The sequence below is a fragment of the Palaemon carinicauda genome, chromosome 20 (genome assembly GCF_036898095.1).
Source record: "Palaemon carinicauda isolate YSFRI2023 chromosome 20, ASM3689809v2, whole genome shotgun sequence".
Taxonomy (NCBI): Eukaryota; Metazoa; Arthropoda; class Malacostraca; order Decapoda; family Palaemonidae; genus Palaemon; species Palaemon carinicauda.
The window spans coordinates 25,453,246-25,478,974 of NC_090744.1; the positions used below are offsets into that span (position 1 = coordinate 25,453,246).

General features: G+C 43.2%; 1 protein-coding gene across 3 annotated transcripts in view; it reads left to right on the forward strand.

Moving 5' to 3' along the window:
• The window catches only part of LOC137660222 (uncharacterized), an 87,955-nt gene that overhangs the window by 44,689 nt on the left and 17,537 nt on the right, over nt 1-25,729 (forward strand). For 2 of the 3 annotated variants that reach the window (XM_068394939.1, XM_068394940.1), the window contains exon 3: nt 17,691-17,924. In XM_068394939.1, coding sequence (XP_068251040.1) covers nt 17,691-17,924 — 234 coding nt within the window. Of the gene's footprint in view, nt 1-17,690; nt 17,925-24,913; nt 25,010-25,729 lie in introns of all 3 variants that reach the window. The other variant, XM_068394941.1, reaches the window with a different exon arrangement.

Genomic DNA, 25,729 nt, shown 5'->3' on the forward strand with positions numbered 1-25,729 from the left:
GCGTGAGTGTCAGGCTGAGAAGGTTACACCTCCTCCTGCGATCGCTCCGCCTAACCGCAGTACTGCCTGCCAGGCGTACGATGTTGAGGCTCCTCAGGATACCTTACCACGCTCTGAGTTTACTGTTTCCAGTGGTGTGCAGCTCCCTCCGCCTTCCTTAAGGCAACCTCAGCAATGGGAACAGGAAGCTTATACCTTACTTCCTCCGCTTCCACTTGCAGTTCCACCAGTGAGGCAACACTCTCTTGAGGTACAACAACCTCTCCCATCCATGAGTCAGACTCCTCAGCTCTCGCTGCAGCGAGCTCAACCCTCCTCAAGGCAAGCACCTCAACACCTTAGCCTTGCGCCTCAGGAACCTCAACTCGCGAGACAATTACTGCGTTCTGCGCAGCCACTACCTCATCGCTCACAGCTCACACCTCAGGAACCTCAACTCATTCCTCAGGAACCTGCTGCTGCGCATCCACCAACCACTCAGCAAGCACAACTCTTGAGTTCAGACACTCATGCCAGGAGTCAGCCTCCTCCACCCATGCGCCTACCTTCTGCTACTTCTTTTGATCAGCCTTTGCAGCCTGAGCCTCAGGTGTTCCCTCAACAGAGTCTTGAAGAGGAAACCACAAGTATTGTTGTTCCAGCTCGTGCTGATTCTGCTGTTCAGCATACCTTACCGATCTCTTCGCTACACTCTGGTGATGAGGTGTCTGATGATGAGGCTGCACACCTTGATCCCTCATCAGACGTGGATGAATCCAAGTCTTCTCCGCCTCCTATTGACTTTCGTAAGGTCTTGGCTCTTTTTAGAGAGGTATACCCAGACCACTTTGTCTCTGCTATCCCCCGCTCTCCGCCATCTGAGTTTTCGCTGGGCATGCAGCCAGCTAAGTCTACATATACTAAGCTCGTCTTAGCAAGGTCCTCTAAGAGAGCGTTAAGGATTTTAGGGGAGTGGTTGCAGTCTAAGCAACAACTTGGAAAGACTTCGTTCATGTTTCCTCCGACTAAGCTCACTTCTAAAGCGGGCGTTTGGTATGCCACAGGAGAGGAACCAGGCTTGGGAGTACCTGCCTCTGCCCAGGCTGACTTCTCAAGTCTGGTAGACTCTCCTCGTAGAACAGCAATGAGGCGCTCTAAGGTTTGCTGGACCTTCTCAGACCTTGATCACTTCCTGAAGGGTGTTTTTAGAGCATTTGAGATGTTCAACTTCCTAGACTGGTGCCTGGGGGCCCTCAGCAAGAAGACCTCCCCTGCGGACAAGGATTCTGCCATGCTCTTAATGTCCTGCATGGATAAGGCCATTAGGGATGGATCTGGCGAGCTTGCATCGATGTTTGTGTCAGGGGTTCTTAAGAAAAGGGAGCAGCTTTGTACCTTCCTTTCCTCCAGCATCACACCTTGTCAAAGGTCTCAACTCCTTTTCGCTCCGCTCTCGAAGTTCCTTTTTCCCGAAGAGCTTGTTAAGGACTTGTCTGCTGCCCTGATACAAAAGGACACCCATGATCTTGTGGCCTCATCGGCTCGTAAGACTAAGGTTGCTACCTCAGTCCCCAGGACTTATCGCACCCCAGTGGCTGATACTCCTGCTACGAGGTTCATTCCGCCCTTTCGTGGTAGAGCCCCCAGCCGAGGAAGCTCCCGTCCAGACTCTTCCAGGAGCAAGTCTAGGAAAGGTTCCAAGGCTTCTAAAGGAAAAAACTGACTCTCCGCATCTCCAGACAGCAGTAGGAGCCAGACTCAAGATCTTCTGGCAAGCCTGGGAAAAGAGAGGTGCAGACGCCCAGTCTGTCAGTTGGCTGAGGGAGGGTTACAGGATACCATTCTGCCGCAAACCCCCTCTGACCACATCTCCCATCAACCTCTCTCCCAACTACAAAGAAAAGGACAAGAGGCTAGCGTTGCACCAGGAGGTGTCGCTCCTTTTACAGAAGAAGGCAGTGGTTATAGTCCGGGACCATCAATCCCCGGGCTTCTACAACCGTCTCTTTCTGGTGGCCAAGAAGACAGGAGGTTGGAGACCGGTGCTGGACGTCAGCGCGCTCAATGCGTATGTCACCAAGCAGACGTTCACGATGGAGACGACGAAGTCGGTCCTAGCAGCGGTCAGGCAGGACTGGATGGTCTCGTTGGACCTGAAAGATGCCTACTTTCACGTTCCTATTCATCCAGACTCCCAACCTTTCCTGAGATTCGTTTTTGGAAAGGTTGTCTACCAATTCCAAGCCCTGTGTTTTGGCCTAAGCACAGCTCCTATGGTGTTTACGCATCTGATGAGGAATATAGCAAAATTCCTCCACTTATCGGACATCAGAGCCTCCCTTTACTTAGACGACTGGCTGTTGAGAGCCTCCACGAGTCGTCGCTGTCTGGAGAGTCTCAACTGGACTTTGGACTTAATCAAAGAACTGGGTCTGTTAGTCAACCTAGAAAAGTCTCAGCTCATTCCCTCCCAATCCATTGTGTACCTGGGAATGGAGATTCGGAGTCAGGATTTTCGGGCTTTTCCATCGGCCCCAAGGATAAGCCAAGCCCTAGATTGCATCATGAGCATGCTGAAGAGGAGCAGTTGCTCGGTGAGACAGTGGATGAGTCTCACAGGGACCCTTTCATCGCTGGCCCTGTTCGTCGAGCTAGGGAGACTCCACCTCCGCCCTCTTCAATTCCATCTTGCAGCTCATTGGGACAAGGGTTTGACTCTCGAAGCAGTCTCTATCCCAGTCACCAAAGAGATGAAGACCACTCTCTTGTGGTGGAAGACCAATCTCCTTCTCAGGGAGGGCCTATCGTTGGCTATTCAGACCCCCAATCTTGATCTCTTCTCAGATGCATCGGACTCGGGCTGGGGCGCGACCTTGAACGGACAGGAGTGCTCGGGAACGTGGAACGAGGAACAGGGAACGCTCCACATCAACTGCAAGGAGCTACTAGCAGTTCATTTAGCCCTGTTGAACTTCAAGTCCCTCCTGCTAGGCAAGGTGGTGGAGGTGAACTCCGACAACACCACAGCCTTGGCTTACATCTCCAAGCAAGGAGGGACCCATTCGAGGAGCCTATACGAGATCGCAAGGGACCTCCTCATTTGGTCAAGAAGTCAAAACCTCACTTTAGTCACGAGGTTCATTCAGGGCAACATGAACGTCTCAGCAGATCGCCTAAGCAGAAGGGATCAGGTCATTCCCACGGAATGGACCCTCCACAAGAGTGTGTGCAACAGACTTTGGACCTTGTGGGGTCAGCCTACCATAGATCTGTTTGCCACCTCCATGACCAAGAGACTTCCGCTGTACTGTTCCCCAGTTCCAGACTCAGCAGCAGTTCATGTGGATGCTTTTCTGCTGAACTGGTCCCATCTCGACCTTTACGCATTTCCACCGTTCAAGATAATAAACAAAGTCCTTCAGAAGTTCATCTCGCACGAAGGGACACGGCTGACGCTGGTTGCTCCCCTTTGGCCTGCAAGAGAATGGTTCACAGAGGTACTTCAATGGCTGGTCGACGTCCCCAGGACTCTCCCTCTAAGAGTGGACCTTCTACGTCAACCTCACGTAGACAGGTTGCACCCTAACCTCCACGCTCTTCGGCTGACTGCCTTCAGACTGTCGAAAGATTCGCTAGAGCTAGAGGCTTTTCGAAGGAGGCAGCCAGCGCGATTGCCAGAGCAAGAAGGGTTTCCACTCGTAGAGTCTACCAATCTAAGTGGGAAGTCTTCCGGAGCTGGTGTAGAGCCAATGCAGTATCCTCTACCAATACCTCTGTGACCCAAATAGCTGACTTCCTATTACATCTTAGGAATGAGAGATCCCTTTCAGCCCCTACGATTAAAGGGTACAGGAGTATGTTGGCTTCAGTTCTCTGCCACAGAGGTTTGGACCTTTCTTCCAACAAGGACCTTCAAGACATCCTTAAGTCTTTTGAGACTTCTAAAGAGCGTCGTCTACCCACTCCAGGCTGGAACCTAGACGTAGTCTTAAGGTTCCTTATGTCACCTAGGTTCGAACCTCTCCAGTCAGCTTCCTTCAAGGACCTTACCCTCAAGACTCTTTTTCTCGTCTGCCTTGCAACAGCTAAAAGAGTCAGTGAGGTTCATGCCTTCAGCAAGAACATTGGTTTCACGACCGAATCTGCAACATGTTCTTTACAGCTCGGATTCTTAGCTAAGAATGAACTTCCTTCGCGTCCTTGGCCTAGATCGTTTGAAATACCTAGCCTCTCCAACATGGTAGGTAACGAGCTAGAGAGAGTTCTTTGCCCTGTCAGAGCTCTCAAGTATTATCTTAATAGGTCTAAACCTATTCGAGGACAGTCAGAAGCCTTATGGTGTGCCATCAAGAAACCTTCGAGGCCCATGTCCAAGAACGGGGTTTCGTATTATATAAGGCTTCTGATTAGAGAAGCCCATTCTCACTTAAAGGAGGAAGACCTTGCTTTGCTGAAGGTAAGGACCCACGAAGTAAGAGCCGTAGCTACTTCGATGGCCTTTAATAAAAACCGTTCTCTGCAGAGCATAATGGATGCAACCTATTGGAGGAGCAAGTCAGTGTTTGCATCATTTTATCTTAAAGATGTCCAGTCTCTTTACGAGAACTGCTACACCCTGGGACCATTCGTAGCAGCGAGTGCAGTAGTAGGTGAGGGCTCAGCCACTACATTCCCTTAATCCCATAACCTTTTTTTAACCTTTCTCTTGAATGCTTTTATTGTTGTTTTTATGGTTGTTACGGTAGGCTAAGAAGCCTTCCGCATCCTTTTGATTTGGCGGGTGGTCAATTCATTCTTGAGAAGCGCCTGGGTTAGAGGTTGTGTAGAGGTCCTTTAGTAGGGGTTGCAGCCCTATATACTTTAGCACCTTTGAGTTGATTCAGCCTCCAAGAGGAACGCTGCGCTCAGTAAGGAAGACGAACTTAAAAAAGAGGCAGAGTAACGGTTCAAGTCGACTTCCTTACCAGGTACTTATTATTTCATTGTTATTTGAGATAACTGTTATATGAAATATGGGATACTTAGCTATCCTTTAATCTTGTACACTGGTTTTCACCCACCCCCCTGGGTGTGAATCAGCTACATGATTATCGGGTAAGTTTAATATTGAAAAATGTTATTTTTATTAGTAAAATAAATTTTTGAATATACTTACCCGATAATCATGATTTAATTGACCCTCCCTTCCTCCCCATAGAGAACCAGTGGACCGAGGAAAAATTGAGGAGGTGTCAACAAGAAGTACTATAGTACCTGGCCACAGGTGGCGCTGGTGAGTACACCCCCTTCTAGTATTGTGATAGCTGGCGTATCCCTCCATAGAATTCTGTCGGGCAACGGAGTTGACAGCTACATGATTATCGGGTAAGTATATTCAAAAATTTATTTTACTAATAAAAATAACATTTTCAGTATTTGGGCTGTGCGTGTGATATGTATAGAACAGGTTCTCAAGACACTTGCGTAAGGCCGGGGAACCTTCCCTTCCGACCTCTCCCCCCTTTTCCATCGGTCTTCCCGTTGGCAGATAACTTACCGTTGACTCGGTCGCCGCTGCAGGGGAATTATCATTGTTTGGACCCTCCTCGTTCAACTGTTGTCTTCGCCTTTCCCTCTTCCTACGGGAAACATATGGATTACTGAGCGAAGGGAGTGTGGCCTCCCAAAGATTAACTACGGTCTTTCTCTTCTCAAGGCCGTTCACCTTTCATGGGCCTCTGACAGTGTACTAACGGGGGAGCACCTTTCCCGTTCGCAGGTTAGGTTGCGCTTCCGATTGTTTTCTCAATTATTTAAGTGAAATTATAATTGTTTGTAATTTTATCTTTTCAGTTTCTTCTCCGTGGGGAACACTTTCCTTCGGAGGATCAGTGGTGCTTCCTATTAGTGAACATCTTTAGCTGATTTAAATAATTGTAATTCTTGTTTTATTACAGTTACTCTCTGCTCCCCTCCTGTCGATGTTGACCGGGGAAGGGAGGGCGCAGTACTTATTTTATGTTTCTTCCCCTGGTGGTCTCTCTTCCCGTCTCGGACTAGGTGTTCCTCCCAAGGGAATTTTCGGTTACATAATTTATTTTATTTATCCTCAATTAGCTATGCAGTTTTCTTTGTTCGACTAAGAGTGGCGAAGAAGCAGAGCTGTTCTGTTCATGCCTGGGGAATCTGCTGTCACTTCCGTCCTTCAGAGAACGTCATCATGGGCGTCATCCCTTCTCTTAGAAGTACGCCCGTGGCAACACCTGACCAGCACTTCATCTTCGAGGAACTAGCTCCAGCTATGCTTCCTCAGTTAGTGCCCTTGCCATATCATCTTAGAGCGCTAACAGGAGGTCTGGCTCCAGGGGTTGGACAACTTTCCCTTCCGAGGGAGAGTTGTTCTCCCTTCCGAGGGAGAACTTCCTGCATCTTCATCACTTCATTAACTCCGACTGCTGTTGCTATCTTCGCCTAGACTATGCTTCCCACTTGCTGAGTCTCTTCCTTCGGGGGCGGGCATAGTCTTAGGCAAGTCTCTCCTGCGAAGTAATCACCTCTCTCGTTTGCGAGAGGGACTACTCATAGAGACTCCTCTTTCGATGATTGCTACTGCTGCAGATCAGCTTGCTGATCCACTGGCCCTCATGGGCGTCATTTGTTCCTGGATTTTCTCCTGACGATGCTGCAGCTAGTCCTCGGACTTCGGTCCTGGACTCTTCTGTGGATCATTCGTGATCTCCATCTGTGGATGTTTGCTCTTCCAAAGGGCACATTCCAGTTCCTGATTGTCCTACCAGCGCAACCTCGCCAGAGAGAGCAACGTTTGCCAGCTCACCAGCCAACCTACGATCGCCGGCACAACAGAGCTCACTGAACCTCAGCACGCACCTGCGCAACTTCGGTCTCCTGCTCGCCCAAAGATCTCCTGCGCCTGTGTATCAACGATCTGCGCGCCAGCGCTCCCCTGTGCGCTTGCGCCAACGATCTCTGCGCACAAGCGTTCGCCTGCGTGCCAGCTCTCTCCTACGCGCCAGCAAACTCTCCTGCACGCCAACGATCTCTGCGCATCAGTATTTGCCTGCGCGCTAGCGCTCTTCTACATGCGAGTTCTCACCCACAATTGCGTGCCTAAGCACCCGCGTTAGCACTACCAGTCGCGCGCTTCTGCGTAGTCTAGGGAGACTGCGCAAAACCCTAAACAGTGCCTTACTGCGTCGCGCTCTCAGATCCAGCACTCTCCTGCTCACTTGCGCTCTCAGATCCAGCACTTGCCAATGCGCCAGCTCTTGACAAAGAGCCAGCGCTCTTCTGTGCTCTCAGATCCAGCGCTCTCCTGCGCAGTTGCGTTCTCAGATCCAATGCGCCAGATCTTGCCAAAGAGCCAGCGCTCACCTGTGCACCAGCGCTCTCAGAACCAATGCGCCAGCACCCACCTGCTCTCCAGCGCTCTTCTGCGCATTCACCAAAAACTGTGCTTCAGCAAAAACTAAGCACCAGCATCATCCCATGTGCCATCACACAAGTACTCTCCTGCACACTCGCGCAATAGTCAAAATGAATGAAAACTTTTTGACAGGTCACCATTGCCCCATTACTCTCCCCGCAAATGCATAACAGCATGGCCACCGGGAAAAGAGGGAAGAGGCTTCACAGAAGGGTTCAACATCCTGAAGATTCCATCTTCCAATGGTAATCAAACGCATCTACCATCGGTCGACTCCTCACAGGGAACCTTTGGTCCCTTTCTCTTCAGGAGTTTTTCTTGACAGTACCACCGTCCAAACACGATCTGAATGTTGAAAACAGCCTATCATTATCTCACAAATCTCTTATTACCAAGGAGAAATCATCAACCGACTGATCGCTAGGTCACTGTTTGCTGATCGCTAGTTCGCCAATCACCAGATCGCCAATTGCTAGCTCATATCTCTCTGATCATTGACCTCTAGTCTCTCCTATTGCTAATGATCTCCGATTGCTAGCGTGCCGATCGCCGATTGTTAGTCAATAACCAGTCATCAGCTTGCTGATTACTAGATCGCCGATGAGCAGCTCATCTTTCTTCGATCATCGACATCAGCTCGCTGATCTCTGACCAGCCAATTGTCAGCTTGCTGATCTCTGACCAGCCAATTGTCAGCTTGCTGATCTCTGACCAGCCAATTGTCAGCTTTCTGATCTTTAGTTCACCGATTACCTGTCCACTATCGATCGCTGATCATCAATGGCTCACCATCACCAACTGACTATCATTAAAGCATTCTGCTGTCTCTCAGGGCTCTCCAAGCAAATGCCCAACTTATTAAAAGCCAACCTTCCTTGGCTGACTGACCAGACAGCCTTCATCTGTCTGTCAGTTACCATCTTCGGCTCACAGATCGCCGATTCAGCGATCGTTGGCAATTTGCCGTTCACCAGCAGTTTGTGACTCAGACTTTCTAGTCAACTTTTGCCCGTGGTTCCCTAGATCAGAAGGCATACAACACACTTCTTGCTACTGGTTGTATACCTCAGGCTCCTTATTGGACAAGTAGCAGAGGGTTTAGGGCACTTTTACCAGGTTTTAGTCTGCGTGAATGAAAAGATTTGACTGGCTCCTATTCTTTTCTTCATCCTTCCTTCTCTTAGGGAAAGCAGCATCCTGGGCTCTGCATAAGCTGACCTCAAACCACTGCTGGTAAACCATGCTCCCTTGTGTACCTAGTATTAAGCTAATACTGTTGCGTCCCCATACCCTGGCGAGGTGGTATTGGGAAAGTCTTGGTTACAACAGTTTATCCTACAAAAAGACTCTGAATAACTTTACCTAGACAGTCACACCTCTAAATATCTCAACACAGCTTGCGTAGACCGCGGACCTTGCGTAGGAAGGTTTTAGTGAGGCGCAGGCTCTTTATTTTGAGTACTAACATACTCAGATAAGGAGCCCCCAGGTAAAGCCAAAAGCTAGATTGGCAGGGATGTCCACCCTCCCTAATGGGTGAGACCCCTAAATAAATAGCGTAGGTTTGTATTCCAGTTATGGAACAAATGACAAATTTGTAGATAATTTGTATTTTTCTTAACCATACAAACCTTAGCTATTTATATACACTTGCCCACCAGCCCTATCCCCCTTGAAGTACTACCTCCAAGCAAAGTGAGCTGAATCACCGGTGTGTGAGGGGGAGTGGTAGCAAGCTATCCCCCCCACCCCCGCTAACTAGCGGTGTGGGTAAACTACTGTATCGCTAAATTTTAATGGCTCGTCATTTCAGCTTCGCAGAAAGTAACCCCTAAATAAATACCTAGGGTTTGTATCGTTAGGAAAAATACAAATTATCTACGAATCTGTCATATTTCAATATAAAACAAATTGTGAGCAATGGCAATCTGTATAGATTTCATGTGTCACAAGACGAAGTATTACACGGTAATTACACCCTTCGGCCTTCAGTGCTAGCACAAACCTCAGAGAGTACACGCTCGAGTTCGACCTCTGATATTCACTCGCTTTTACGTCTGTTTTTCTAGGTTTTGGCAAGAATTTTATCATGCCAAAGAGGAAAAGACAATTTCAACACCTCGCTAACATAAGGAAGAAGAAAATTTGCTCTAATAAGAGTTCAGAAGTGGGTAATTTCGGTGATATTAGCGGAGTTAGTGAAGGAGAGATGATGGAGTGATCGTCTCGCATAAAGAAGCAAGTTATTGAGAAAAGCGATCTTCATTTATGATTAAATTTTGATGAATAACTTTATTTTAGTTTATTAATATCCAAAGAGGATCATAAGATAAATAATAATCCTGACTTATTAATACATGTATTGTCTTTGTACTTTACAAAGAAAAACTTTGAACGCCTGTATTTCAAAACTATACTCATCGACCTTCAAATTCTATCTTCTCCCTTATTTTTAAAGATATAGCATTGAAATTTGGTATATAACTTAGGAGGACATTATTAAACAATAAAATTAAGCCTTTTTTTCCAGATTATTTTTTCGTAATTTTTCCCCTGATTTATAGGTTTACTTTTTTACCAAAGTGAAAAAATTCATATCTAGTAAAAAAAAAATTACTTTCAGAAAAAAAATCTTCATTTGATTGGAGGTCTACATCATGTCTATATAAGGTAGTAATCCCAGGTCTTAATATCAAGTATCAAGGGAGGAGATAGAATTTAAAAAACACTCATTTTCAGGATAAATCGCCCTGGCGTCGCAAAACCGAAGGACAGAGGCAAAAATCCTATGCAGTTTGGAGATGTCCTAAGTCACCTTATTAAGTGGTTTGAATGTTAAAGTCCTGTCCTTAAAAAGCGGCATTAGCTGGCCCCGGCCCCCTTAATGCTCTGATGACGAGCTTGCTGCATATGTGCATAAAATGACTAAATGTTGTGAAAGTTATACTGAATAGAGGGTGAGTCAACTGTGTGGGAATGGCAGTGACTATGTAAGGGTGATGAATTATCCCATTACTGGAGGGGGAGCAAATTCTCTGGCAATTCTCCTTCTCGCTTGTACCCATTACTTAGCCCCACGAATATTCAGGCCCGATTGTATACTAATGAGCATTGGTTTGATTAAAATATACTGTAATGTGGCGCTCTCTCTCTCTCTCTCTCTCTCTCTCTCTCTCTCTCTCTCTCTCTCTCTCTCTCTCTCTCTCTCTCTCTCTCTTTTTAAAGCATTGGTAAATGATTATAACAGTCTTTTAGAATAGTTGTAAAGTTTAGGGGTCAGGGTTCATATTCTGCACTCAAAAGTATTTTGCATAGATGCCAGTTTTTACAATACTCAAACCCTAGTCTAAATTGTGGCAAATATAAACTCCAGAGAAGGTATTTGAAAAAGTCATATGTGCATTAAATAATTTCCTTTTGTTTTTGGTGATAAATGTACTTCACATTCTTTGTTAGTCTTTAACATGATATTTTCATAATAAAATAAATTTTTGAACATACTTACCCGCTGGTTATATAACAATAGCTTTAGTCCCTGACGTCCAGCAAAAATTCAAAAAACTCACGGCAATCGCAGATAGAGTTGCCAGGTGTCCACTAGCACCACCACAGGAGATAGGCCAAACCATTCCATACATCACCAGATTTTCCATGCCCCTAGGTCTCTAGAGGGGAGGAGGGTGGGATTTTAAGTTATATAACCAGCGGGTAAGTATGTTCAAAAATTTATTTTATTATGAAAATATAATTTTTAAACATAAACTTACCCGCTGGTTATATAACAATAGGTGATTGACACCCTTGGTGGAGGGTTAGAGACAGCAACATTATTGGAATATTACTTAAGACTTAATCAAAACATGCTTAAGGGTTCGTACCTGTTAAGGAAGCTAACTTCAATGATTCTCTGCCTCATTATGTCTGCTATCCTTATGAGATCCAGCGGTCCACTCAGGGGGCTGAAGATCTCTAGGAGCTGTCAAATGGTGAAATAACCTTTATGCTGACAGGACCTCAACTAATACCCTTGTTCCAGGTGCTCTCAAGGAACAAATGACCACCTGACTAAATAAAAGATTGCGGAAGACTGTCGACCAATCTCCACATACAACCATAAAAATATATACAAGTTCCAAAAGAAGAAAAAGGGTACTAGGGATTAGGGGAATGTAGTGGTAGATCCTTCACCTACTGCTGCACTCGCTGCTACGAATGGTCCCAAAGTGTAGCAGTCCTCATAAAGAGTCTGGACACGTTTTAAGTAATGCGAGGCGAATACAGATTTACTCCTCCAAAAGGTTGTATCCATGATGGTTTGCAGAGAACGATTTTGTTTAAAAGCTATAGAAGTTGCCACAGCTCTAAATTCATAAGTTTACTTTTAGCAGCTTAAGGTCTGCCTCACTACAGTGTGAGTGAGCCTCTTTAATTAAGAGTCTTGTAAAAAATGATAGGGCGTTTTTAGACATAGGTAGCGCAGGCTTCTTGACTGCGCACCAAAGAGCCTCTTAAATCTTTAGTTCTGTCCAGATAGAACCTCAGTGCTCTAACAGGACACAGAACTTTCTCCAACTCTTCACCAACCATATCAGAGAGGTTAGCAATCTTGAAAGATTTTGGCCATGGGTGAGAAGGACGTTCGTTTTTGGACAAGAATCCTAGCTGCAAGGAGCATATGGCTTTTCCGTTCCTGAAGCCAATATTCTTGCTAAAAGCATGCACTTCACTGACTCTTAGCTGTTGCCAGACTTACTAAGAAAAGAGTCTTCAAAGTCAGATCTTTAAAAGAAGCCAAGTGTAAATGCTCGAATCTGTCACTCATGAGGAATTTTAAAACAACATCTAAATTCCAGGCTGGTGATTCTTGTTGACACTTCTTAGAAGTTTCAAAAGATCTCAGGAGATCTTGTAGGTCTTTATTATTTGAGAGATCTAAATTCCTGTGTCTAAAGACAGCTGCCAGCATACTCCTGTACCCATTGATGGTCGAGGAGGAAAAGTTATGCTTTCTTCTAAGATCTAAGAAGAAATTGGCAATTTGTGTTACAGAGGTACTGGATGAAGAAACTTATTTAGCTCTACACTATTCTTGAAAAACCTCCCACTTGGACTGATAAACCTTGATGTGGAAGTCCTCCTTGCTCTAGCGATAGCCTTGGCTGCCTCCTTCGAAAATCCTCTAGCTTTTGCGAGTTTTTCGATAGTGTGAAGGCAGTCAGACGTAGAGCTTGGAGGTTTAGATGGTTCCTTGCTAAGTGAGGTTGTTTGAGAAGATCTATTCTCAATGGCAGGCTTCTTGGAATGTTCACCAACCATTCCAGTACCTCTGTTAACCAACCTCTTGACGGCCAGAAGGGAGCCACTAAAGTCAACCTGGTTTCCTCGTGAGACACGAACTTTTGTAACACCTTGTGCAGCACTTTGAATGGTGGGAATGCGTACACATCCAGGTGAGACCAGTCCATCAGGAATGCGGCTATGTGTGTCGCTTTGAGGTCCGGAACTGATGAGCAATAAGTCTCCAGTCTTTTCGTTTATGAGGTCGCAAACAGATCTATGAGAGGACGCCTACAACTTGCAAAGTTTCTTGCATACATCCAGATGCAACGTCCACTCTGTGGGGAGAACTTGATTCCTTCTGCTGAGGCTGTCTGCCATCACGTTCTTCTCTCCCTGTATGAATCTTGTAAACAAGGTTATCCTTCTTTCTTTCGCCCACATGAGAAGAGTCCTTGGTATTTCGTGAAGAGACCTCGAGTGAGTCCCGCCTTGTTTTGCTATGTATGCCAATGCAGTGGTGTTGTCGGCATTGACATGTACTACTCTGTTTAATACTAACTTCTCGAAACCTTTGAGAGCCAACAGGACTGCCAACAGCTCCTTTTGATTGATGTGGAGGCATCCTTGTTCCCTTGTCCACAGACCTGAGATCTCTGACTTTCCCAGTGTTGCTCCCCACCCCGAGTCCGAGGCGTCGGAAAACAACACAAGGTCTGGGTTCTTTTGCTCCAACGAGAGAACTTCCTGAAATCTGTTTAAGTTGTTCCACCACTGAAGGCACTTTCTCATCGGTTCCGTGAGGGGAATTTCTTCCTTGTCGAGGCTGTCCTCTTTGTTCCAATGGTAATTGAGATGGAACTGAAGGGGCCATAGGTTTAGTCTCCCCAGAGACACAAACTGTTCTAGTGAAGAGAGGGTTCCCAGGAGACTCATCCACTCTCTTGCTGAACAGACGTCTTTCTTTAGAAAGGCACAAAGTTTTAGGAAAGCTAGCTGTATCCTTGCAGGTGACGGAAAAACCTGAAAAGCCAGACTCTGAATCTCCATCCCTAAATAGAGAATTCTGTGGGATGGAATTAATTGGGACTTCTCTAAGTTCATAAGAAGTCCTAGCTCTTCTGACAGACTCAATGTCAGACGCAGATCCTCCAGACAGCCCTTAGGAGCCAATCGTCCAAGTACAAGGAGGCTCTGATGCCTCTTGAATGGAGCATACTCGCCACATTCAACATAATCTTTGTGAAGACTAGAGGAGCGGTCTTGAGGCAGAAACACAAGGCCCGAAACTGGAAGACCTCCTTCCTGTACACGAACCTCAGGTAACGTTTGCAACTTGGATAGATCAGGACATGAAAGTAAGCATCCTGAAGGTCTAATGAGACCATCCAGTCGGCCTTCCTTACTGCTGCAAGCACAGTCTTCTGAGTCTCCATAGAGAACTTTGTCTTCTGGACGTAGCTGTTGAGGATACTTACGTCCAGGACTGGTCTCCATCGCCCTGAGTTCTTGGGAACCAGGAATAAGCGGTTGTAAAAACCTGGTGATTTTAAGTCGCTCACCCTCTCTATTGCCTTCTCTTCTAGCAAGAGAGACATTTGAAGCTGCATGGCCTGCTTCTTCGACTCCTTGTATCTTAGAGAGAGATCCACAGGGTCTATAAGTAACGGAGGCTTCGTAATGAACGGGATCTTGTATCTCTCCTTTAAAACAAGAACGGACCAAGGGTCCGCTCCCCTCCTCTCCCAGGCATGCCAGAAGTTGTTTAGCCTGGCCCCCCACTGCTGTCTGAAGGCGAAAGCAGTCAGACTCTGCTTTGGCCAGACCTAGAACCTCTCCTTCTAGACCTTCTCCCATCGAGTCTGAAGCTACCCCTACCGACAGACTTTCCACGAAATGGCTGTGATACATGAGGAAAAGAAGTATCCTCCTTCGGTCTACGGGTAGAGAAGGAAGTTCAAAGAACCTTCCTTGCTGTCTTGAAGACTTAAGTCGAGTAGCCTTCTGGGTTGAGGCGGCGGCAACTTCCTTTACTAGCTCCTGAGGGAATAGAGAAGGAGAAAGAGGTGCATAGAGCAATTCTGACCTCTGGAACGGAGTGACCCCCATGGAGAGGAAAGAGCACATAGTTGCTCTTTTCTTAATGACTCCGGCTGTAAACAGGGCTGCTAACTCATTTGAGCCATCCCTAACTGCTTTATCCATGCAAGACATTACATGTATAAAGTTAGCAGTTTCCGAATCCTTCATTGCAGAAACTTTCTTCCCCAAGGCTCCCAGAGTCCAATCGAGAAAGTTGAACACTTCGAATGCTCTGTAGATACCTTTGAGGAGATGATCAAACTCGGACATCGACCATAAGATCTTCATTCTTCTCATGGCCAAACGACGAGGAGAGTGAACTAGGCTTGAGAAGTCGCCTTGGGCAGAGGCAGGAACTCCCAAACTGAGAACTTCTCCTGTCTCGTACCATACACTAGACTGGAAGCCAATCTGGCCGGGGGAAAAGCAAAGCCTGTTTTGCCTAGGTCCTTTTTAGACTGCATCCAAACACCCATTAACTTCAATGCTCTTTTTGAAGAACGAGAGAGTACCATCTTGGTAAAAAGCAATGTTCTTGCCGCTTTTGCTAAGGTAAACTCCGAAGGTGGTGAACGCGGGGCTACGGGAGCAAAATGATCCGGAAATAACTCCGTAAAGACCAATATAATCTTTTTAAGGTTGACAGTGTTGAGGTGTCTTATTCTCTTCTTCCTCTGAGACAATGTCCAAGAGTTCATCCGGAGAAAAGTGATCATCCGGTTCTTCCTCCGAAAGAATTCCAATCGCCGTAGCAGCGACTTGTTCAGAAAACTTGCTCGCGAACATAAGAATCAGCACCGCGGTGCGCGGGATCAATACGATCGGCATGGCTGATGTCCACATGTCGTTCGTTAATCTTGCGCTTGACATCACGTCCGATTATATGTTGAACAGCAACTGACTGATGTTGGACGTCACAGTTTGCTTGACGTTTGATGTCACGCGCTTGACGCTCAATGTCACAGTTTGCTTGATGTTTGATGTCACGCGCTTGACGCTCAATGTCACGTTTAGCTTGACGCTCGGCGTCACGCTTGACTGCCTGGCGATCGTTGCCGCGCTTGGAAGGCTGACGCTCGACGTCACGCTTGATCGCTTGATGTTTGGTATCAACAGAAGCAGGAACTCGTTGAGATACAGAAGCCTTATCACGCTGTTCAACAGAGCGTTTGCTGGTTGGCCGCCTGTGCGACAACATGTCACGATCAGAATCATGACGAACCACCGCTTTGCTAACAGCAGGCTGGTAAGACTGCATAAAAGATGAGAGCTGCTGTTTCATGTCTTGCAGCATAGTCCAATTAGGATCAACATGTGGCGATACAAGTGAAGAAACTTCGATAGCGAACTCGCCTTCCTCATCGCTTAAGTAACGCTCCAAGTTTTCAGCAGACGGAAACCAGTCTGATGGAAGCGGCGGTGCATGTACCGTAACACCAGACTCAGGAACCAGATCCGTATCAGTCTGAACTAAACCTTTATTAGCCTCTGACATCCTATCAGGACGTTTCGCAGGAGAACCTTTGACAGACGAATGAAAACGCTCTGGAGTATCCCAATGGCAACAGCCAGGCGCTTGCGGTGATGAATCGCGACGCTGAGCCATAACATCCGCTTTTCTTTTTAAAGAGGTCTGGAAGCATGACGCCAGCCCTTGCTGTGCGTAGCGTCATCTGAAGAAGAAGAAAACATATTAACCTCACCTTACCCATGGTGAGGGTGAGCGTCCTGCGATACGACAACATGTACGCTTGAGGGGACGTCTGCGCAAGCGATAACGCCTCTCGTTCCCTTTTGCCACTCGACATTACTTCTCCTATGGGTTCGGGAGCTTGAAAGAGGTCTAAGGCTAGGTGAACGACAGGCTCGAGCAGACGCACCCTCCACATCACTGAACACATTAATCGCACTTTTAACACTAACACTTTTCATTTGGTTAACGTCGGACATGAGTTGGTTTCTGTCCGCCGAGAGAGATTCTACCCTTACTCCAAGGGCTTGAATCGCGGTCATCATATCTTTGAGTGTCAGTTCAGATGAAATAGTATTACGAACTGTATCTACCACTACAGGGGAAGGATTAGGTTCAATGATACGGGAAGTTGATAAATCTCTAGATCGAGATGAACTACGCCTAACTCTGTCTCTCTCTAATTTACGAGAGTAGCGGTCAAAAGTCAACCACTCACTCTCTGATAATGAAATACATTCTTCACATCGGTCCCCTAATTCACAAATTTTACCTCTACATTTAGAACAAATTGAATGGGGATCTACAGAGGCTTTTGGAAGCCGAGTTTTACACCCTTTCACACACTTCCTATATGAAGGAGAAGGGTCGGCCATTTTGAAAAGTAACGAGAGATCAAAATCAAGCAAGGGTAAAAAATAATTCAAGTAATCAAAATCAAAAAGTATTCAAGAGAATCCGAAAGCACAATCCATTAAGCGAAAGCCAATAACCAAAAACAATGTAGATCACCAAGATAACTGTCCAAAATCCAAGGTAGTTAGCGAGTGAATTCCAAACGATGTTGCTAGTAATGGCGGCAGGGAAAATCTGGTGATGTATGGAATGGTTCGGCCTATCTCCCGTGGTGGCGCTAGTGTACATCTGGCAACTCTATCTGCGATTGCCGTAAGTTTTTTGAATTTCTGCCGGACGTCAGGGACTAAAGCTATTGTTATATAACCAGCGGTTAAGTTTAGATGTTTAAAATGTTCTACTAAAAACCTATTTTTTCCTTGGTTGTCATCAAATAAATATTTTCACTTTTTTCAATGATATTTAATTGTACACGTCATGTCACTTTGTAAGTAACAATGAGTGTTTTCTTACTGATATATTAATGTTTACATCAGTTACCATGAGAAATCCTTTATATTTGTTCTCGCATATCTTTCTATACACTTCTCATCATTCTTGAAGGTACATCGACTCATACTGGCCATGAGCTCACCTGTATTCGAAGCCATGTTCTACGGTCCTATGGCCGTAAAAGGAGACCTTATTCTACCGGAAGATCCACCCCAGGCATTTACCATTCTTGTTTCTTATATCTACGAAAATCAAGTACCTCTGCGTGATGTTGATACAGCAGTTAAGGTCTATCATCTGGCCAGCAAATACCAAATGAATCACCTTTCCTCCCTTTGCTCACAGGTAAATCTTTCAGGTTGCTTATTTATCTTCAAAGTATTTGATTTTTATTGTATTTTTACAAGATACAGAATATTCATAAATTGTACTATTTTATTTACGATTGTTATTATTGTTGTTAATATCATTACCTGCTAAGTTAAAACCCTAGCTGGAACAGCACGATGCTTATTATATGCCCAAGGACTCCAACAGGGAAAAATAGCCCAGAACTATACGAGAAGTAATGAATAAAGAACTAAAACATCCTAATGTCATTAACAACATGAGAACAGATCTATAATATATTAACTATGAAGAGAGACTTATGTCACCCAGTTCAACCTAAAAACATTTTCTGCAAGTTTTAACTTATGAAGTTTGACCGATTCAACTGGCTGACAAGGAAGATAATTTTATTTCACAATGTGGTCACAGCTGGAATAAATTTTTAAAGAGATTAAATATCCAGATCAAGAATATGAAATTTAATTCTGAAGACCAGACAGGATAACAATACAGATACTGTACTGTACTAGAAACAATTTATAATGAAAGAATTAAAACATTTCTTCAGTATAGATTAATTGCTAAGCCAATATTTTTTGTGTAATTGAAGAAATAGACCTAATGTATTTCTCAAAAGGAAATTTGCATTCAAGAATCACACCTAAAATTTTAGAGTTGTACATAGTTAAATAAACATTAATGCAGAGATTTAAATAGAGTTATATATAGTTAAAGAAACATTATCACTGCAGAGATTTCAAAGGAGTTGTATATATATTGAGGAGGCACTGTCCTCGATCTATGTTGAGAGTTAAACTACATGCCCCATAATTTGCACCATGCACCAATTTTAGTAAGATCTCTATTTGGGGATTCAGCAACCTCACATCTACATTCAAACGATGGAATTGAAACATAGAGAGTAGTACCATCTCTATATGCAACAAACTTGTTTTTCTAGGCCAAACCACATAATGTACAGTATAGAGAACGAAGAGTAATGGGCCAAGAACACTACTCTGCAGAACACCAGATATTACATTCTCATACTAAATATGGTGGCCATCAACAACAACTTTGAAGTCCATTACTTGAAAATTCCAAAATGATGGTAAAAAAAGTCCCACCCTATGTAATGGCCCACGTGGTAACGTCCCTGACTAGTGATCCCCAGACTTGGGTTCGAGTCCCGCTCAAACTCGTTAGTTCCTTTGTTCGCTGCAACCTCACCATGCTTGTGAGCTAAGGAGGGGGGGAGGGGTTGGAACCTATAGGTCTATATGCTGAGTCATCAGCAGCCATTACCTGGCCCTCCCAGGTCCCAGCTTGGATGGAGAGGGGACCTTGAGCACTGATCATATGTATATGGTCAGGCTCTAGGGCATTGTCCTGCTTGCTAGGGCAATGTCACTGTCCCTTGCCTCTGCTACTCATGAGCAACCTTTAAAGCTTTAAATTGTTTGTTTGAAAACAAAGGCCTCAAGATTAACATGGTCAAAGGCAGCACAAATGAAGGCCAGTTATACATTTCTGACGACAATCAAGGAATTTCTGAACAGCATTGGAAAATTGTGAGAAGGGCATTACAATCTCCAAGACCTTTGCAAACAAAGGAAAAGATGATTAACTTACGCATACCTAAAATGTTTTGCCTAACGACATTGATGAACTTGAAAAAACACTACTAATTCTCCAAGTGAAAACAGATCTTGCTAACTTTAAGAAAATAACAAACAACTTGGGAGCTAAGAAATCAGCGCTCTTTAAAAACAAGGAAAAATACCATTTTGATCTACACTTACATTACATAGGAATCGAGTACCAGTAAAAGTATTAAATACAGTATCTGGGTACCAAAAAGCTAAACTAGTTAGTTTAGCATCAGGAAAACAAGAAAGGAATAATTAGGTTTCTCATTAATCTGCATACTATTGCCTTTTTCCTTGAACACGGAACAGTATAGTCATCTGGTTTAAGCAAAGGAGGTACTTTTAAATCTACACCAAAGAGTGAAGAACTGAAGGTAGCCCACCATTCAAGTTCCTGGGATGTACCAGAAAGGATTTCTGCTATAGTCAAACTGTATTTATTTTCAATTGAAGTACAAAACTCTCTAAGCAACAACTCTTAGCTGAATACAGTGAGCCCTCGCTAATTCGCGGTTCGACCATCGCGGATTCACCACTTCGCGGATTTTTTTCATAACGCATGTACTGTATATATATATATCGCGGATTTTCCGGAAATTTCGAAAATACCGCGATGTGACCGATGGTGCGAGATTGGAGAAAGTAAGGAAAATTGAATCATTATTGATTTTCAATATAAATGAAACTTTGAGGAGCAACAAAGATATCATTTGTTAGAGAGATAGAGAGAGGTAAGGAATGGGAGGTAGTGAAAAGTAGCCCACAGAGAGAGAGAGAGAGAGAGAGAGAGAGAGAGAGAGAGAGAGAGAGAGAGAGAGAGAGAGAGAGAGAGAGAGAGAGAGAGTGTGTGTGTGTGTTGTTTTAAATATAATAAACAAAAAAATTTGATAGGTTATAACACATTGGTGCTTATGTATTATCAACTGTATACTGTAGACGGTTTGAATAAGTTAAGAAATGGTATAAACGATACTTTGTTAGTGTATTCGTACACTCTCAAGAGCAGCAGCTAGACGTCAGCTGATCTAATCACAGCCAAAAGTAAAACAAAAAGAAGTCAACAATACTCGATTTTTAAAACACACCCGAAATTTAAAAACAAAAGTACACGCTTTCTTAATGTGCAATTAACTATTTAAAGAGTAGCAATTTTCTAGAATAAAATGATGTTTCCCAAAAAATAGTGGTTTGCTGATGAAATCGGATGCCGTATTTTTAGCAACGATTGAAATGGATGTAAACTCGGCATAATTTTTTCGTTTCGTATTTAATTGACACTAAGAAAACTAATTTTAGTTTCTTCATCTATATGTAAGTATTGTATAACACCAAGAGAGAGAGAGAGAGAGAGAGAGAGAGAGAGAGAGAGAGATGAATCAGCTGTTGTAATCAAATGGCGTGTTTTTGTTTTGTGAGAATTTCATCGCCACGACTATAACAACAACATACTGTACTGAACTTTACAGTATTATACAGACTACTGTAATATGATAAAGTAAAATATTTGTAATAACTTATTTTATATGAAATGGGGCTATTTTTTTTTGTTTAAAATTTACATTTACGTACGTAAAACAACTCTCTCTCTCTCTCTCTCTCTCTCTCTCTCTCTCTCTCTCTCTCTCTCTCTCTCTCTCTCTCTCTCTCTCGTAAATTGTTTTCCTGCTTTGCTACGTATGTATGATTTTATATAGATACGGTAAATGATATTTGTAATAACATATTTTCTAAAAGCTTTTACTGTAATATCATTATTTATCACTTTCATCATGCGCGTTAAATGCCTTCGTTTGTTTACCGAGCGTACCTTATGACGCCGTCGTTTCAGGCGGCGTCATAAAGAAAAACATTTCATTTGGAAGTCCTAAGAAAAATTAAGTAAAACATTGGTAATAACAAAATCATCATACAGTGGAACCTCTACACACGAACGTATCTACATCCGAATTTTCCAACATCCGAAGTAAAATTCGAGCAAATTTTTGACTCTACACCCGAATTTTATCTCGACACACGAAGTAGCAATTTTCGTCGTACCGGTTGTATCCGAATTTTTCGACACGCGAAGTACAATTCGAACACGTTCCTACTCTACACCCGAATTTTTTTTTCGACACCCGAAGTAAACAATACTCGTATGCGTAGTCGGTGCTCATAGCGCCTGATGTGTTTTTTATTTCCGCCAATAGAAGGCAGCACTTCAACCTCGGAGGGACCCTCAATTAGCGTGGCTCTGGTCAGTCCTCTGTTCTCGTTGGCTTTATGTGGTTGTGCCCTGTGTGTTCTGCTATTAATTGTGTTTTAATCGTGATTTTTTACATTCATCCTTTTACGGTATTTTACGAAAATCATGGGTCCTAAAAGGCTTAGTTTCGCAATTGGTAGTGGTAGTGGTGAGAAAAGGAATAAGGGAATGCTTTCTTTAGAAGTAAAGCAAGGAATTATTGAAAAGCATGAGCGTGGCGTCCGTATGAGTGAACTTGCAATAAGTTCCGCGCAAATAAAAGAGGTGTTAGGAAAATATCAAGACGTGGTCGACTTCATCGACAAATACCATCCAAAGAAATTGCAGGTTTGTCGTGTAGCTGCGCAGTTTGATGATGTTTCCCTAACTTATTTTCGAAACATTCTGAAAAGCTGTACCAAGCAACTTTCTATCGATAGCTTCTTTAAAAAAACTACGAAGCGAACTCGTGATGAAGAGGAAGGAAGTGGTTCAAAGAAAACAGCAAAGAGTGAAGAGAAAAAAATTCAATCAATTTTAAGTGTAGAGAGTGAAAGTGATTAAAATTAATCATCAAAAAGAAAAAAAGAAAATGTAAAAAAAAAATATAAATTATAAAAAAAAAAAAGCTAAGTTATGTTAAAGTTCACTTAGTGTAAGTTAGAATAAGTTACGGTAGTGTACGTTTATCGTAGTTAACCTCTCTACCTCCTCGCCGCCCGTCCGTCTCCTCTCTGCATAGCAAGACTAACAACACCTGCGCTGGAGTTTCTAAGGTAAAGTGACGCTAAAAACCCGTTTCTTATTTATCATTTTTTGCTAATTCTTCTTATTTACATGTCTATTCTTCTTATTTACATGTCTATTATCTAATTTAGTGTTCATTATTCTCATGGGAAAATTATATGTAGTAGTTTATTAAGAAGTTATCATAGGTTTTTGGGCTCAACCACGGATTAATCCTATTTCAATGTATTCTTATGGGAAAATTCGTTTCGACATCCGATCAATTTCTACATCCGAAGTTGGTTCTGGAACGGATTAAATTCGTATGTAGAGGTTCCAATGTACTGTACTGAATAATCAATATAATCGATGCAAAAACTAACCTATACACAGATGTGTAAATGCGTTTGTTTCTTCATTATGATCAGAGATAAACGTAAACAAAACATTGGTTGCCATTTTTTATCGTGCTTTTTGGCGTGTTTAGGAAATGCATGATATAAAATCGCCTTTAATATTTGTGCCTGTTTTAGTTTAGGGTACTGTAGTACATGCATTAAGTGTTATGTACATTAAAGGGTAGTTTGTTAACAGTACTACGTACAAGGGAAGGTTTTAAAAGTCTGAATATACATGTTAAATAAATACGTAAATATGGTGTCACTACTTCGCGGATTTTCACCTATCGCGGTCGGGTCTGGAACCTATCTACCACGATAAACGAGGGCTCACTGTATAGCTATTCCAAGTTAAATTTGATCTTTTACGTTTCCAATGATGATAAGCCTCCTATTTCTCCAGATCAGCATATCTACAATCATCATCAAACAAAGGTTTGTATATTATGCTGACCAGGTTTTCCTTTACAAGAAAAACAGGTTCAACGCCTATATACAGTTGTGACCAATTCAAATGCAAAAGACCACTCAAAATGCCATCCCAGTCTGAGGTTTAAATATAATGGATGTTGGTATGCTGAGAGAAGAGGCCATGGTGGGAATGTCTTAAGGAATTGCTGAGCTAACTTTCCTTTATGGAAGCGAAGTATGAACGTTGGAAAAAATTTGAAGCATTTTGGATGGATTGTTTGCATAGTACAGTATATGTAATTTAAGATGAATTGATATTTGTTCCTTCATAGATACAAACCGAATCATTAAATTGGGTTACTTCTGGGTGAAGCCAGTTAAAGAATTATTGAGGGTCTGGTAGCCTGGTATGATGCCCTCTCCCTCCCTCGTACTCAGTAGGTAGGTGTGATATTGCTTAAAGCTGATCCCTCACTCGTGTTCTGGCCACTGAAGCAGTTGGACGTTGGTTTTTCTTGCTGGTTTAATGTTTTTATTGTTAGGCATATGTATCCTTGTACTGAGGGACATCCCTGTGGGACCTCTATGGGCTGCCTATACATGTAGATCCCCATCTCGTATGTTCTACATGCCGTGGACATAGCTACTTATCGGAATCTCTTTGTATTATGTGTTTGGAGTGGTTGCCCTCCCAGTGGGGGAAATTCAATGGTCGATGTTAGAAAAAGGCTAAAAGTGATTGCTCTCTTTTGATGCCTGGTCTTTCATTATCAGGTCTTTCCCAAGATACGGTATTAGATGATGGTGACTATGTTTTGTAACGGAGAATGGTGAAATGTTTTTATCTATGATTTAGACGACGTAGATCCTTCCCTCTATCGTGAGGCCGAGGGCTCTACATTCATCTCTGATCCTTTGACTTCAGGGCATCTAATGGCTGAGATACATCATCCTCGTTTACCATCACCTCCTACGAGCTTTCTTGGTTCGAACGAGCAGTTTTTAATCCGTGATGGTCCTCAGAGTGATATTTATTTTTCAGGATACCTCCCATAAATCTCTTCTACCTGCCCTCAGCCTGGACTTACACCGAACTGCACACCCCACCATCTTTCCGCTGTGCGCATAAAAGCACGTATCAAAGTGCTGTATTCACAAGTAATTTTGTCGCGTGGAAAGATAAAAGACAGTAGGCTATTGACAAGATTGTATAATTCACAAGTGCTAGGAGGAGAGGTTTGGATAGAAGGTGTGGAAGATGTATTGATGGAAAGAGCCCTGATATTTAGAAAGTACAAGTGTTAGCAAAGAATGACAAATTGTTTGTAGGAGTGTTAAACTTACTGCTGAAGAGTCTGCTGTCTAGGTATGAGAAGAAACTAGCGTTGCATCAATAGTAACTGTACTGGCGATTCATCCACAATTTAAAAGTTAAAAGAGTGAATGTGGTATTGACTTGTGCTAGTTTTCTCTTTCAGTCACCTCATTTTAGGAGACAGCTTATATTGAAAAAATAATATAGAGTTAAGACTGATTGACTCTTGAATATCATCATAATAAAAAGCTTTACTTGTATATTTTTTTTCATCCCAACAGTATATTGAAGAACATGTGGACTTAGATAATTTGGTCATGATTTATGAATTGTCTCTCCTGTTTGAGGACTCAAAATTGAAGAAGAGATGTAGGAAAGTAAGTTAATGGAACAGTTGTTCTTAATTAAAATATGTTCACTTGTTCTGCTTATGAATGTTCTGTGTACAGTATACTACTTAGGAAACAATATTTCCTATTTTCCATTATACAGTACAGTAATACCTTGAGATACGAGTATAATTTGTTCCTGGACCGAGCTCGTAGGCCAATTTGCTCGTATCTCAATTCAGCTTTTCTTATATAAAATAACTGACTAAAATCTAATTTGTTCTGACCCTCTAAAAACACCAAAATCAATGATATTAACAATAGAAAAAACTTGTTTTTAATAATTATACTGTATAGACATACAGTACTGTACACACACACACACTCACACACAATGACATAAAGAATTACTGTACTATGATATTAAATACTGTAAATGTGGTTTTATTATGAATTCTTACCTTCGAGACAGACAATAACGGGTAACAGTATTGTGTGCGGAAAACGAGCAAGGGAGGAAGGGAAGGAGAGACTTGGATGGTACCATATTGATCTATTCCTTTCACATAGCATAACACTTAAACATGAAATTAACTGAACTTAGCATAATTTTTTTTTTCTAACTTTATTCTTTTCTACTTTTTTAATTGTCGATGTACTCCGCAAGAATAGATATGCCAACTCGCATGTGGACACCATGCTCATGTTTCTCGATAATTTCCTGCTTCATCTAAATTGTCATCATGCGCTTTTTCTTCACTCTGCCAA